The sequence below is a fragment of the Trichechus manatus genome, unplaced genomic scaffold (genome assembly GCF_000243295.1).
Source record: "Trichechus manatus latirostris isolate Lorelei unplaced genomic scaffold, TriManLat1.0 scaffold00017, whole genome shotgun sequence".
Taxonomy (NCBI): Eukaryota; Metazoa; Chordata; class Mammalia; order Sirenia; family Trichechidae; genus Trichechus; species Trichechus manatus.
Genome location: NW_004443953.1, coordinates 19,167,240 through 19,184,240, shown reverse-complemented (window position 1 = coordinate 19,184,240; position 17,001 = coordinate 19,167,240). Strand labels below are relative to the sequence as shown.

At 37.2% G+C, this 17,001-nt stretch overlaps 1 protein-coding gene across 2 annotated transcripts in view; it reads left to right on the top strand.

The window, feature by feature from the left end:
* The window catches only part of WASF1 (WASP family member 1), a 100,914-nt gene that overhangs the window by 68,007 nt on the left and 15,906 nt on the right, over window positions 1–17,001 (top strand). For both annotated transcript variants that reach the window (XM_004372460.1, XM_004372461.1), the window contains one exon: window positions 9,384–9,544. In XM_004372460.1, the coding sequence (XP_004372517.1) occupies window positions 9,412–9,544 (133 nt within the window). In that variant the 5' untranslated portion in view covers window positions 9,384–9,411. The remainder of the gene's footprint in view (window positions 1–9,383; window positions 9,545–17,001) is intronic.

Below are 17,001 nucleotides of genomic sequence, written 5' to 3'. Positions count from 1 at the left end.
TGTGTATGTAGAAATTTTTGAAACGGTGTATCTTTGGCTATGTGTATTTTCACCAAAAAAACGTTGAGAAGTTAGAGGGTTAATATGTTGAGGGGTTGTTAACCAATGTCACAAAACAACATGTGTACTACTGTTTCATGAGAAACTATTTGTTCTGTAAGCCTTCACCTGAAGTACAATAAAATATATATATAAAAAAAAAGAAAACATCAGCACCACAGAAAAAGCATTACAAAATGACAGCAATAAACTCAGACCTATCAATAATTACACTGAACATAAATGGCATAAATGCTTCCATAAAGAGACAGAGAGTGACAGAATGGATAAAAAACAGGATCCATCAATATGTTGTCTACAAGGGACAAATCTTAGAAACAAAGACATAAGTTTGTTAAAAATCAAAGGATAGAAAAAATATATAACAAGCAAACAATTACCAAGAAAGAGCAGGAGTGGCAATACTAATCTAAGATATAATAGATTAAAACAAAATCCACCATAAAAGACAAAGGAGGGCATTATATAATGATTAAAGGGACCATCTATCATGAGGACATAACCATAATAAATATCTATGCACCCAATGACAGGGCTTCAAAATACATAAAACAAGTTCTGACAGCACTGAAAGGAGAAATTGACAGTTTCACATTAATAGTAGGAGATTTCAACGCACTACTCTCGGTAAAGGACAGAACATCTAGAAAGAAACTCAGAAAAGATACAGAAGATCTAAAGGCCACAATCAGCCAACTTGACCTCATGACATATATAGAACACTCCACCCAACAGCTACAAAGTACACATTCTTTTCCAATGCACATTCAATATTCTTCAGAATAGACCACATCTTAGGCCACAAAGCAACCGTCAACAAAATCCAAAGCACTGAGATAATACAAAGTATCTTCTTTGATCACAATGTCATCGAAATAGAAATTAACAACAGGAAGAGCAAGGAAAAACAATTACATGGAAACTGAATTAACACCCTGCTGACAAACCTCTGGGTAATAGAAGATGTCAAAGGTGGAATAAAAAATTCCTAGAATCAAATGTGAATGAAAACACATCATACCAAAACCTTTGGGACACAGCCAAGGCAGTGCTCAGAGGTCAGTTTATAGCAATAGATGCACACATCAAAAAAGAAGAAAGGGACGAAATCAAAACATTTGCTTCACAACTCAAACAAATAGAGAAAAACAAAAGAAGCCCAAAGCCACCAGAAGAAAGGAAATACTAAACATCAGTGCAGAAATAAATGAAATAGAGAATAGCAAAACAATAGAAAGAATCAACAAAGCCAAAAGTTGGTTCTTTGAAAGAATCAACAAAATTGACAAACCACTGGCCAGGCTGAGGAAAGAAAAACAGGAGAGGACGTAAATAACCCAAATAAGAAATGAAAGAGGGGACATTACAACAGACTCAACTGAAATAAAAAGGTTCATAACAGGGTACTATAAAAAACTATGCTCCAACAAATTGGAAAACCTAGAGGAAATGGACAAATTTCTAGAAACACACTATCTACCCACACTAACACAAACTGAAGTTGAAAATCTGAACAGACCCATAACAAGAGAAGAGATTGAAAAGGTAATTAAACTGCCACCCCCCAAAAAAAATCCCTGGCCCAGATGGCTTTACTGGAGAATTCTACCAAACATTCAGAGAAGTGCTTGCACCAGTACTACTCAAACTATTTCAGAACATAGAAAAGGAAGGGATACTTCTGAATTCATTCCATGAAGCCAGAATAACCCTGCTATCAAAACCAGGTAGACATCACCAAAAAAAAAAAAAAAAAATTACAGACCAATACTCTCATAAATATAGATGCAAAAATCTCAACAAAATTCTAGCCAATAGAATTCAGCATTATACCAAAAGAATAATATACCATGATCAAGTGAGATTCATACCAGGTATGCAAGGATGGTTCAACAGTAGAAAATCAATCAACGTAAGCCACCACATAAATAAAAGAATCACATGATCATCTCAGTTGACACAGATAAGGTATTTGATAAAGTGCAAAACCCATTCCTGATAGAAACTCTCAATAAAATAGGTATAGGTGGAAAATTCCTCAACATAATGAAGGACATCTATACAAAACCAACAGCCAACATCATTCTTAAGGGAGAGAAGCTGCAAACTTTCCCCCTGAGAATAGGAACAAGACAGGGACGAGCTTGATCACCACCCCTATTTAACATTGTGCTGGAAGTCCTAGCTAGAACAATAAGGCAAGAAAAAGAAATAAAGGGCATCCAAATTGGTAAGGAAGAAGTAAAACTATCCCTATTTGTGGCTGATACAATACTACACAGAGAGAACCCAAAAGACTCCACAAGAAAACTACTGAAACTAACAGAAACATTAAACAGAGTAGCAGGATACAAGCTAAACATACAAATACCAGTTGGATATCTATACACCAATAAAGAGAATGACAAAAAGGAAATCAGGAAAATAATACCATTTATAATAGCCCCTAAAAAACTAAAATTCTTAGGAATAAATCTAACCAGTGATGTAAAAGATCTATACAAAGAAAACTACAAAACATTACTGCAAGAAACCAAAAGAGACCTACATAAATGGCAAGACATACAATGCTCATGGATCAGTAGACTCAACATTGTGAAAATGTCAATTCTACCGAAAGCAATCTACAAATACAATGCAATCCCAATCCAAATACCAAAAGTATTCTTTAGAGATGGAAAAAATAATCATTAATTTTATATGGAAAGGGAAGAGACCCCAGATAAGTAAAGCATTGTTGTAGAAGAAGAAGAAAGTAGGAGGACTCACACTACCTGACCTCAGAACCTACGGTACAGCTACGGTAGTCAAAACAGCCTAGTACTGGTACAACAACAGGTACATTGACCAATGGAATAGAATTGAGAACCCAGATGTAAGTTCATCCACCTGCAGTCACCTGATCTTCAACAAGGGCCCAAAGTCCATCAAATGGGGAAAAGATGGTCTTTTTAACAAATGATGCTAGCACAATTGGATGTCCATCTGTAAAAAAATGAAACAGGATCCATACCTCACACCATACCCAAAACTAATTCTAAATGGATCAAAGACCTAAATCTAAAACCAAAAACTATAAAGTTCATAGAACAAAAAATAGAGTCAATCTTAGACGCCCTAATACATGGCATTAACAGGGTACAAACCATATCTAACAACACATAAACTCCAGAAGATAAGCTAGATAACTGGAGTCTTCTAAATATTAAACACTTAACGCTCATCAAAAGACTTCACCAAAAGACTAGAAAGAGAACCCACAGACTGGGGAAAAAAATGTTTGGCTATAACAAGTCCAACAACAGTCTAATCTCTGAAATCTACAGGAAAATCCAACACCTCTACAACATAAAGACATAATCTAATTAAAAAATGGGCAAAAGATATGAACAAACATTTCACCAAAGAAGACATTCGGGTGGCTAACAGACACATGAGGAAAAGCTTGTGATCATTAGCCAATTGTTAGAGAAATGCAAATCAAAACCACAATGAGATACAATCTGACCCCAACATTACTGGCAGGAATAAATAATAATAACAAATATTGGAGAGGCTGTGGTGAGATTGGAAGTCTTATGCACTGTTGGTGGGAATGCAGAATGGTACAACCATTTTGGAAAACCATGTTGTTGTTGTTAGGTGCTGTTGAGTTGGTTCCCACTTGTAGAGATCCTGTGCACCACAGAAGGAAACACTGCCCGGTCCTGGACCATACTGACAATTGTTGTTATGCTTGAGCCGATTGTTACAGCCACTGCGTCAATCCATCTTGTTGAGAGTCTTCCTCTTTTTCACTGACCCTGTACTTTACCAAGCATGATGTCCTTCTCAAGGGACTGATCCTTCCTGACAGCATGTCCAAATTATGTGAGATGTAGTCTTGCCATCCTTGCTTTTAAGGAGCATTCTGGTTCGACTCCTTCCAAAACAGATTTGTTCATTCTTTTGGCAGTCCGTGCTATGTTCATTATTCTTCACCAGCACCACAGTTCAAAGGTGTCAATTTTTCTTCGGTCTTCCTTACTCATCGTCCAGCTTTCGCATGCATATGATGTGATTGAAAATACTTTGGCTTGGGTCAGGTGCACCTTAGTCTTCAAGGTGACATCTTTGCTTTTCAACACTTTAAAGAGGTCTTTTGCAGCAGATTTGCCCAATGCAATGCATCTTTATATTTCTCGACTGCTGCTTCCATGGGTGTTGATTGTGGATCCAAGTAAAATGAAATCCTTGACAACTTCAGTCTTTTTTCCATTTATCATGATGTTGCTTACTGGTCCAGTTGTGAACATTTTTGTTTTCTTTATATTGAGGTGTAATTCATACTGAAGGCTGTAGTCTTTGATCTTCATCAGTAAGTGCTTCAAGTCCTCTCCACTTTCAGCAAGCAAGATTGTGTCATCTGCATATCGCAGGTTAATAATGAGTCCTCCTCCAATCCTGATGCCCCATTCTTCTTCTTATAGTCCAGCTTCTCAGAAAACCATATGATGCTTCCTTAAAAAGCTAGAAGTAGAAATACCGTAGGATCCAGCAATCCCACTGCAAGGAATATATCCTGGAGAAATAAGAGCCGTCACACAAATAGACATACACATCCCCATGTTCAATGTAGCATTGTTCACAATAGCAAAAAATGGAAACAACCTAGATGCCCCTGAACAGATGAATAGATAAACTATGGTACACCCTGTGGAATACTACGCAACAATAAAGAACAATGATGAATCTGCAAAGCATGTCACAACATGGATGAATCTGGAGGGCATTATGCTGAGTGAAATAAGTCAATCACAAGGACAAATATTGTATGAGACCACTGGTATAAAAACTCATGAAAAAGAAATTATCTTTGATGGTTATGAGGGAGGGGAGAGATGGAGATGGAAAAACACTAAATGGACAATAGATAAGTGGTAACTTTGGTGAAGGGTAAGACAGCCACACAATACTGGGGAATCGAGTATGACTTGTCCAAGGCAAGGTCATGGAAGCTTCATAGACAGTTCCAGACTCCCTAAGGGACCTAATTATTGGGCTGAGGGCTGTGGGGACCATGGTGCCAGGGGACGTCTAGCTCAATTGGCCTAACGTAATTTATAAAGAAAGTATTCTACATTTTGCTTTGGTGAATAGCGTCTGGTGTCTTAAAAGCTTGTGAGTGGCCGTCTAAGATACTCCACTTGTCTTACCTCACCTGGAACAAGGGAAAATGAAGAATACCTAAGACAAGGGAAAGATTAGTCCAAAGGACTAATGGACCACAACCCCCACAGCCTCCATCAGACTGATTCCAGCACAACTAGATGGTACCCCACCGACTGCTCTGACAGGGATCACAGTGGAGGGTCCCAGACACAGCTGGACTAAAATGTAGTAGAAAATTCTAACTCACCACGAAAAAAAAAAAAAAAGACCAAACTTACTTGTCTGACAGACTGGAGAAACCCTGAAATTATGACCCCCAGACATCCTTTTAACTCAGTGATGAAGTCACTTCTTAGGTTCACCCTTCACCAAAGATTTGGCAGGTCCATAAAACAAAACGAGGCTAAATGGGCACACCAGCCCAGGGGCAAGGACGAGAAGGAAGGAGAGGACAGGAAAGCTGGTAATAGGGAACTCAAGGTTGAGAAGGGGAGAGTGGTGACATGTCATGTGGTTGGCAACCAATGTCATAAAATGATATGTGTACTAATTGTTTAATCAGAAGCTAGTTCTGTACACCTTCATATAAAGTACAATAAAGAAGAAGAAAAAGACTTCAGGGAATATTTTTGGTTTAAGTTTTAAAGATTATATCATGGCAGTAGTTTTGGGGGTTCATCCAGCCTCCATGGCTCCACAAAGACTGGATTCCATGAGAACTTGAATTCTGTTGTGTATTCCCCCCATTTTGATCAGGGGTCTTCTATAATATCTTTGGTCAAAATGTTCAGTAATGGTAGCTGGGCACCATCCAGTTCTTCTGGTCTCATGGCAAAGGGGACAGCTATTCATGGAGGTAATTAGCCACACATTCTATTTTCTCCCCCTGGTCCTAACTCTTCTCCTTCCTCTGTTACTTCAGGTGAATAGAGACCAATTGTTGTTCCTTGGATGGCCGGTTGCAAGCTTTTAAGACCCCAGGCACTATGCAACAAACTAGGAGATAGAACAGAAATGCTAAGCACGTTATTAGACCAATTAACTGGGACATGCCATGAGACCGTGACCCTAAACCTCCAAGGAGCCAAATATCATGAGATGTTTGGTTGTACCATAAGCAGCCTCAGCAGTTACTCTCCCTTTTTTTTTTTTTTTTTGTCATTGTTAATATAGCACACAACTTTTGGCAGTTTATCTTTTTACTAGTGTATAACATTGACAGCAATTACATTGACTGGCTGTGCAATCCTATCCTTAATTAATACAATTTTTCCATCAACATAAATAGAAACTCAATACTGCATAAGCAGTAACCTCCCTCTTTCCTTCTCCCTCCTGCCCCTGGTAACCACTAAGAAACTTCAGTCTTTATACATTTGTCTGTGTTTTTATATAAGTGGGGTCATAGGTCATACTACATTTGTTCTATTGTGATTGTCTTATTTCACTCAGCATAATGTCTTCAAGCTCCCTCCATATTGTAGCATGTATGGAGACTTCATTTCTCTTACTGGCCGAGTAGTATTCCATTGTATGTAGGTACAACATTTTATTTTTCTAGTTATCTGTTGATGGGCATTTAGGTTGTTTTCACTTTTTGGCTATTGTGAATAGTGCTGCAGTGAACATTGGTGTACAAGTATCTGTTTGAGTCTCTGCTTTCAGTTCTTTTGGGTATATACTTAGGAATGAAATTGCTGGGTCATAATGGTAGTTTTATTTTTAGTTTTTTGAAGAACTGCCACACGTTTTCTACAACAGCTGTACCATTTTGCATTCCTACCAGCAATGGATAAGGGTTCCAATATGACCTTTTTTTTTTTTTCAAAGAACAGCTATTTTATCTTCCTCTGAATTGTTAATTCTAAGAAGTCCTTTAAACATTGTAAATAAATTTTACAGGACATTTGTTTGAGTTCTGAAAGTAAGAATTTGTATCTTTTTTTTCTGATTTGTAAAGTCATAAAATCACTGTGATGTTTGATCTTAGGCTGTCTTTAATACTTCACGTATTGCTTTACATACTAATATATATTTATCTTATTTTCGTACAACAAAAAACATTCTTAAAATAACTTTGTTGTTGTTAGCTGCCACTGAATTGGCCTTCAACTTTTGTACCCCATGCTCAATGGGATTGGACTGTGGTGATCCATAGGATTTTCATTAGCTGATTTTTTGGAAGTAGATTACCAGGCCTTTCTTCATAGTCTTAGTTTAGAAGCTCTGCTGAAACCTGTTCAGCATCATAGCAATCTGAAAGCCTCCACGGACAGACAAGTGTTGGCTGCACTTCAGGTACATTGGCCAGAAATTGAACCCGTTTACTCCCACATGGAAGATGAGAATTCTACCACTGAACCAACAGAAGAACATATTACTAATATTAACATCCACCAAAAGACCCTTTGCCATCAAGTAGATTCTGACTCATAGCAGCCCTATAGGACAGAGTAGAACTGCCCCATAGGGTTTCCAACAAGGAACTGGTTGATTTGAACTGCTGACCTTTTGGTTAGCAGCCATAGCTCTTAACCACTGCGCCACCAGGGCCCCAATATTAGCATCAGTTGTCATCAAAATATATTTTAATTTAAAATTCTATGAAATACATTTTGCTATGGTTAGATTTCAATAGTTTGATTTTCTTAGCTCTCCTGGAAAAGAGGGCGTTCAGTATTCTCATTTACTAAACATGATACCTTATGCAGTATTGTAGCTAATTTTAAAATCCATATCAGATTTGGAAACCCTGGTGGCATGGTGGTTAAGAGCTATGGCTGCTAACTATAAAAGGTCAGCAGTTCAAATCCACCAGCCACTGCTTGGAAACCCTACGGGGCAGTTCTTTTTTTTAAATTATTTATCTTATTGTTGTATTTTAAGTGAAAGTTTGTAATTCAAGTTAGTCTCTCATACAAAAATTTATACACACATTGTTATGTGACCCTAATTGCTCTCCCTGTACTGTGACAGCACCCTCCTCCTTTCCATCCCTGATTTCCCATGTCCATTCATCCAGCTCCTGATCCTCTCTGCCTTCTCATCTCACCTCCAGCCAGGAGGTGCCCATTTAGTCTCATGTATCTACTTGAGCTAAGACACACACTCTTCACAAGTATCATTTTATGTCCCATAGTCTAGTCTAATCTTTGTCCGAAGAGTTGGCCTTGGGAATGGTTTTAGTCCTGTGTTGACAGAGTCCGGGGGCCATGCTTTCTGGAGTTCCTCCAGTCTCAGTCAGAGCATTAAGTCTGGTCTTTTTACTAGAATTTGAATTCTGCACCCCGCTTTTGTCGTGCTCTATCAGGGACTCTGTTGTGTTCCCTGTCAGGGCAGTCATGGTGGTAGCCAGGCACCATCTAGTTCTGGTCTCAGGCTGATGGAGTCTCTGGTTTATGTGGCCCTTTCTGTCTCTTGGGCTAATACTTCCTTTGGGGCAGTTCTACTCTCTCCTATAGGGTCGCTATGAGTTGGAATCAACTCAACGGCAACAGGTTACAGTTTATATCAGATTTAAAATTAAACCCATGAAAAAAGTTTTTAATTAAAAAACAGATTATTGAGATTTTAGCTAAATTATTTAAAAATCTGCCTCTCACTTTAGGGCATCTATTCTTTAGTTTGCATACTCTGACAATCTCTTGAATTTTTTTTTCAATAAAGTGACCGTTTAATTGCTAAGAACTCAAGAAAGTATGTGAAGAAACCTAGGAATTGTTTTAATTTTTTACATTGTTGGCGAACTCTACTTTTAGAACCAAATGGGTTATACAATAGATGGAAAATTTTTGGTTGGTATGGTAGTGTCTTTAACTGTGGCCTAAGAAAACAGATTAACAATTCTAAAAATTTAGTTTGTTTTATGTTTTAGCATGATACTAATTTAGCTTCGTTGTTAAATAATAAGTTTTTCCCCTAAGTAATCAGGTTAAGTATTGGTGGATTAAAAGATGTTAAATTATATGTAATTGGTTTTATGCACTATTTTTTGTTGCTTTTAAACATTATAGTATTTTTTTTTTTCCTCTCTTTCCTAATCTGACAAAGATTCCTACATTAAAAATTATGTTGGGACATTTCTAAAACAGTCAGGAATCAGGCAGTTTTCTCAGGACTTAGGAGATAAAATTGAATAATTGTTATTTGTTTATTTTTTTAATTTCCTACAGGTGAACTGGCACAGAGGTTGATCTCAACATGCCATTAGTAAAAAGAAACATCGATCCAAGGCACTTGTGCCACACGGCACTGCCTAGAGGTATTAAGAATGAACTGGAATGTGTAACCAATATTTCCTTGGCAAATATAATTAGACAACTAAGTAGCCTAAGTAAGTATTCGTATACTAATAAAAATATTACTCTCAAACTGGAATGTTATACCTTAAGAGTATTAAGAAGATGTTCTTGGAATTAATTTTTTGGGGGGGTGCAGTATTTGGTATGACAAACACAAAAGTATCCTGAAAATGTAGTCATTTTTAAGTAAAATCATGAGTTTTAGAATTATTTTTGAAATTAGCAGAAAGCATGGGATACTTGTTGTTAGTTACTGTTGAGTTGATTCCTACTTGTGGCAACCGGATGTGTGCAGAGTAGAACTGCTCCACAGGGTTTTCAAAGCTGTGACCTTTCAGAAGCACATCACCAGGCCTGTCTTCCGAATCGCCTCTGGGTGGGTTCTCACTGCCAGCCTTTAGGCTAGTAGTCAAGCGCTTAACTGTGCCACCCAGGGAAGTGACATACTTAAAGAAGTGAAATTCCAATGATCTCTTAATTTAAATACTTCTTCAAACCTTTCTTTTAACTCCTTGTAAACCCTGGTGCCGTAGTGGTTAAGAGCTATGGCTGCTAAACAAAAGGTCAGCAGTTTGAATCTACCAGGTGCTCCTTGGAAACCTTAGGGGGCAGTTCTACACTGTCCTATAGGGTCACTATGAGTTGGAATCAACTTGACAGCAACGGGTTTGTTTTTTGTTGTTGTTGTTGTTCTTAGGTGATAAGACTCCTTATATATGAAAATATTTTATTCATGTATTATGTAGTGTTTATGTAGGGATTTGTCAAAAGTAATAAATACAGGAGTTAGATCCATTTAAGTATAAATGTTTTGTTTGATGTATGTGTTAAAGAATACATGTAGTCATATAAATGTATGTGCATATATGGTACAGATTTGATATACACCCCATTCATGTGTTTTCAGTAGTATTTGAACACCCATTGTGTTGTACAGGAGCCCTGATGGCGCAGTGATTAAGCATTCGGCTGCTAACCAAAAGAACTGCAGCTTCAGTCCACCAGCTGTTCCTTGGAAACCCTATGGGACAGTTCTACTCTGTTTCCTGTGGGGTCGCTATGAGTCAGAATTGACTCGATGGCAGCAGGTTTGGCTCTTGTGTATATGTGTGTTGTTCAAAGCACTTTGAAACAATAAAAAAAAAATTGAAAATGTCAAGAAGATCCTGATCTTAGCATAGGACTGTTTCCGTTTCTGAATTTTATCACCTCTGTTTTACCTATTGTTGTGATACCAAAAACCCGTTGCCATCGAGTCGATTCTGACTCATAGCGACCCTATAGAATAGAGTAGAATTGCCCCATAGGGTTTCCAAGAAGCAGCTGGTGGATTCAAACTACTGACCTTTTGGTTAAAAGCAATATCTCTTAACCACTGCGCCACCAGGGCTGTTTTTATGATACAGATCTCAAATGCAGTATAACTACACAACTCTACTTGTTTCCTCTTAAGAATTTCTGGCTTATATGGACCTTTTTGCTACTAAAGCAGGGCCTTGCTCAACTTCTTTAAGGGATGCTTAAACAATTCTCCTTATCATCACATCTATTTGTTTTTTTTTTTTTTCCCATCCTAAGAGAAAGAGATAAATAGACAAACAGACATACAAATACCTGAAACATTGTTTTAATAGCACTTTGTAGAAAAGGTTATAGAACTTATTTTAAGAACAGGATTCGCCTTCAGTTCCCTGAGGAAAAAGATAATGAAGCCTTTAAAATGCTTATTGTTTCATTTAAGTACCTTCTGAGTGATCAGGAGATGAGAACATAAAATTCTGATACTGGTAACCCTGGAGGCCTAATAACTAGAAAAGTTCCATAACTTCTAAGCAGACTTTATTCTTCTTGAATTTACTCTCCAAACTTCGTTTCTTTTCTCTCTCTTGGCAACCTACCTCATTCTATTTAGTGCCCAGGACAACTGATTGAGGCAAAGAAGCTGATTCCCACTGGGTGTTTTCTTTGGGAAGGCTTACTATTTGCGAAATAGTGCTCCAAATATACTGAGAAATAGATTAAATCCCTAAAAATTAGTAGGCCTGTTTATCAAGATTTGAGGAGAAACACAGAACCTATATCATCAGTCACATCAATTAGTGAAACATTTTTTAAGGAGTACCTACCTGGGTGATGCATACAGTTAACGTGCTTGGCTGCTAATCAAAAGGCTGGTGATTCAAGTCTACCCAGAGCTACCTTGGAAGAAAGTCCTGGCTATCTATTTCTAAAAAAAACAGTTATTAAAAACCTTATGGAGCACAGTTCTACTCTGACACACATGGGTTCAGAATCAACTCAACAGCAACTAGTGGTTTTTGTAAAAAGTAGGCAAACATTTGTACCCTGAAGACTGATTTGTTTAAGGTTTGGCTTGCCCCAGCAGGTTTAACTAGTATTCTGAAGGGTAATTTCAGAGAGATTTTGTTAAAGATGGTGACCATTTCTAATCTTATTTCTTCTTGAGGCTTTGGAACAGAATGTCCTGTCCAAGTCTAACAGAATAAAGTGAGAATCAACTAGAATTTTATCAGCTTCCCAGAAATGTCAGAAGAATGAGTGTGGTCAGGTAGATGGCAGCAGCACAACTACCAGTGAGCAAATAGGTGTGTGGTGGCAACAGATGAAAAGGTGGAGTGGTATCTGGGCAGCAGTCTCAGGTCAACCTAAGTACCCTAAGTAGAGAAGAAAGCATTTTTTCAAGAACTTATTTGCAGAGAATTTCAAAGGGAAAGAAGGGCTCGAGGCAATTCAAGAATGGTGATGTTGTTTTAGGTTTTTTTTTTTAATACCAAACCAAAAATCAAACCCATTGCCATCAAGTCTATTCCGTCTTATAGTGACCCTATAGAACAGAGTAAAACTGCCCCATAGGGTTTCCAAGGAGCGGCTGGCTGATAGATTCAGACTGGTGACCTTTTGGTTAGCAGTTGAGCTCTTAATCACTGCACCACCAGGACTGTTACATGTATATATGTGTGTATATATATATATATATATATATATATATATATATACGGTCTTTGAAAATCTGAAGCAGGACAATATTTAACTGGTAAAAATATAGTAAAAGTAGATTCTCTTCTTCCCTTCAATCTATCCTACACTGTAAATAGATTTTTTGTTCTCAGGCCCAGATAGGATCACATCACTTCCATGTTTGAATGCTTCAAAAGGCTGTCCATTGCCTACCAAGTAAAATAAGGTCTCTGGGATTGAGCCACCATTTGCCATGCCAACTACCGTAGGTCTCCCTCTATTTGATTTTACACAGTATGTTGCAGCCAAACTGCTCATGGACTTCTGTGCATCTGTGCCTTTATATAGCTTCCTCTGCCTGGAATAGATTCTCTGTCATCTTTGTATGTTAAAATTTTACCATCTTTCAAGTTTCAGTGTCACTTAACAATTACTGTCTCTCTTCCCCTCCATCCAGATGTATTTTCTTTCTTCTCTGAGTTTACATAGCACTTTTATCCATACCTGTATTATGAAACCTCTTTATACCTTATATTTTATTTATTTGTATAAATAATATCTCCTTATTAAATTGTGTGTAACTTCATGGCAGAGACATTGATCAAGCTTGTATTTTTCAGAATACCTAGCACAAACTCTTGCACACTGAAGGTACTTATAAATATTTATTTACTGAATTAAGGAAGAAACAGTGAACCTGACATGTCTAATCAAACTTATTTTTCTTTTTTAAAACAAAATACTAATAATAAGTATGATTTAGAAAATAAAAATATATTCCACTATTAAGTGAAACTTGCAGTTAAGACTTGGAGAATGTTACTTTATAGAATGTTTAAGGAGTTCATCTTTTGCTGAGGGATATTTAATAGAAATATTTAGGGTGGCTATTTGGGGCAAAGCTTAGTAAAGTAGTCAAAAAATAAATAAATAAAAGTAGAATTAAGCAAATACCTCTTTCCTTGTGTGTTCCTTCTGGAAAAGGAAAATAAGGACATAATCTTTATGAACAGAATCACATGATAGATAACTATTGAGATTATTTTTAAAATATGGTTTCATATATGAAAGGTAGGACCACAAGAGTTGTACTTTTGCTTACTTGTTATAACTACTTACTCTTTTTAGAGGCTTCAGTTATTTTGTGTTTTGGGACAGACTTAATATTTATATATTTTAGTCTAGGGAAATATTTTTATGTTATCGAAGGTCTAAAGTGAGAGGTGTGGAGCGGTCACTAGTCGGGGAATTAAGTCGTCAAACAAGCTGTCTGAAGGACATAAGGGTATCAGCCAGGAGTCTAATATGCATCATGATTGAAAGCAGCAGGTGAACAGAACCTGGCCTTTGACAGACAGAAGGCAAGTGGGTTGGACAGAGATTAAAGACCAGTGGAAGGGGTGATTAGAGGAGAAGCTGACAAGCAGTATGTTCCTGTTATAAAATTATAACAGAGCTACTTAAAGAATTGAGTAAATTATTCCCCATTATTCCAAATTTAATCATTAAATTTTTTTTTTTTTATTCCAGTTCATCTTTTGAATTGAGGGGTTAGCTTTTTAATAAGACATCTATATCCATTTTAAGAATGGTTACTTTTTTCAGGTTAAGTATTGGTAGTAAATCAATAACAAAATATTACATTGTTTACTTGTGTACTTGTTTCCTCCTTGGGAAAGCCAATACAGAATTGTACTTTCACAAAGAGTCAAAAGAAGAGTCTTAAATTTCCTACGTATCGTATTAACCATATTGTTTGAAGACATTTTGCTGATTTTCTTTTTTGTGTATGTGTGTGTAGTCTAGCACTGATTGTATCTAATGTAACATAACTTCATGTAAAACTTACTAGAGTACATCAATAAAACATGTTAAAACAGAAATAACATTAATAACTTTGGAAACACTTCTTAAAATTAAAATGAATTTTGGATTTAATACAGACATCTGGTTTTAGGTATATTCCCAATATAGGATTTAGAATCAATATAATTGATTAAGGGTATTAATTTGCAGTATTAACCCATTTTTTTACATAAACTGAGATGAAAATTTAAGGAATTCTTAAGTCTGTTATAGTCCATATAAGCAACATCTGTCAGCAACATCTTGTAGCCAAATTGAAAATATAAATACATTGTAAAGTAACACTAAACTAGGTTACAGAGAGTTGAAATCTGAGCCATGTAGGCATTTTCTAAGCAATTTGTAGAGATTCAAAAGAAAAGAGAAGACCCACAAAAATATTGTAGCAAGGTGTTACAATAGTTTGTTGTTGCTGGGTACCATCAAGTCAATTCTGACTCATAGTCACCTATTGTGACAGAGTAGAACTGCTCCATAGGGTTTTCTTGGCTGTAATCTTTACAGAAGCAGATTACCAGGTCTTTTCTCCTATAGAACCAGTGGGTGGATTCTAACCACCGACGTTTCAGTTAGCAAGTGCTTCACTGTTTTGCCCCCAGGGCTCCTTAACAATAGTTTGTTGTTGTTGTGTGCCTTGGCGTAAATTCTGACTCATAGCAACCCTATATGACAGGGTAAGAACTCGTTTCCTAGGCTGTAATATTTTTATGGGAGTAGATTGCCAGGTCTTTTCACCCACCGAGTGGCTGGTGGGTTCAAACTGCCAACCTTTCGGTTAGCAGTGAAGCGCTTAACCGTTGCACCACCAAGGATCCTTAACAATAGTTTGCTTTGTTGTTAGGTGCTGTCAAGTCAGTTCCGACTCACAGTGACCCTGTGTACAACAGAACGAAACACTGCGCGGTTCTGCGCCATCCTCACAGTTGTTGTTATGCTTGAGCCCATTGTTACGGCCACTGTGTCAGTCCATCTCATTGAGGGTCTTCCTCTTTTTTGGTGACCCTCTACCAAGCATGATGCCCTTCTCCAAGGACTGGTCCCTCTTGATACCGTGTCCAAAGTACATGAGACAAAGTCTTAACATCCTTGCTTCTAAGGAGCATTCTGGCTGTACTTCTTCACAACTTGTTCGTTCTTCTCCCAGTCCATGGTTTATTCAGTATTCTTCATTAACACCATAATTCAGAGACATCAGTTCTTCTTCAGTTGTCCTTATTCGTTGTCCAGATCTTGCCTGCATATGAGGCGATTGAAAATATCACGGCTTGGGTCAGGCGCACCTTTGTCTTCAAAGTGACATCTTTGCTTTTCAACACTTAAAAGAGATCTTTTACAACAGATTTGCCCAATGCAAATAGATCATGTGATTTCTTAACTGCTGCTTCTGTGGACATTGATTGTGGATCCAAGTAAAATGAAATCCTTGGCAACTTCAGTCTTTTCTCCATTTATCATGATGATGCTTACTGGTCCAGTTGTGAGGATTTTTGTTTTCTTTATGTTGAGGTGGAATCTATACTGAAGGCTGTAGTCTTTGATCTACCTCAGTAAGTGCTTCAAGTCCTCTTTGCTTTCAGCAAGCATGGTTGTATCATCTGCATATTGCAGGTTGTTAATGTGTGTGCCACCCATCCTGATTCCGCGTTCTTTATATAGTCCAACTTCTCGGATTATTTGCTTAGCATACATATTGAATAAGCACAGTGAAAGGATACAACCCTGACGTACACCTTTCCCAGTTTTTAAACCACACAGTATCCCCTTGTTCTGTTCGAACAACTGCCTCTTGGTTTATGTACATGTTCCTCATGAGCACAATTAAGTGCTCTGGAATTCCCATTCTTCACAATGTTATCCATAATTTGTTGTGATCCACACAGTTGAATGTCTTTGTATAGTCAATAAAACACAGGCAAACATCTTTCTGGTATTCTCTGCTTTCAGCCAAGATCCATCTGACATCAGCAATGATATCCCTCGTTCCACGTCATCTTCTGAATCTGGCTTGAATTTCTGGTAGTTCCCTGTTGATGTGGAGCAATAGTTTACCTCCTTGGAATTAAGCTCTCTGGCATCTTTCCCACTTGACATCGTTAGAACCTGGAATTAAATGTAAAAGGCCTCCAGACAGCCAGAATAACTAAGTCCATGCACTAAAGATCATGCACAAAAAATTATCAATTGTTACCTCTCTCAGAGGTGGTTTACTTTTACTTTGATAGTTCAAATAGGTTTGATTATGTTGTTTCCAAACATTTATGTTTCAGAGAGCTAAAGAGAGGGTAGAGGGGGAGATAATAGATGCAGGCATACACGGAAGGCAGCCAGAAGAGGTAGTTTATAGCAAAGGTAGAAATGATATAAGGCAAGAAGAACATAAAAACTAGAGAATGGCCATTTGATGTAAAAGCTAATATTCTTAAACATTTCAGGGCTGTTTTCTATCTTGGGATAATAATTGATTTTCATAATAACTGCGAGTTCTTAAGAAAAGATTAAATTATGTTTCACTTTGTATTCCACTTAAGAAGACAGGGAAGTTTACAATGCATTTTACAACAGTTTCCATTCAGAATGTTTAAAATAATAACTGATACATTAAATAATCTCTGAATTACATAGGAAACTTGGCTATTCAAATGGT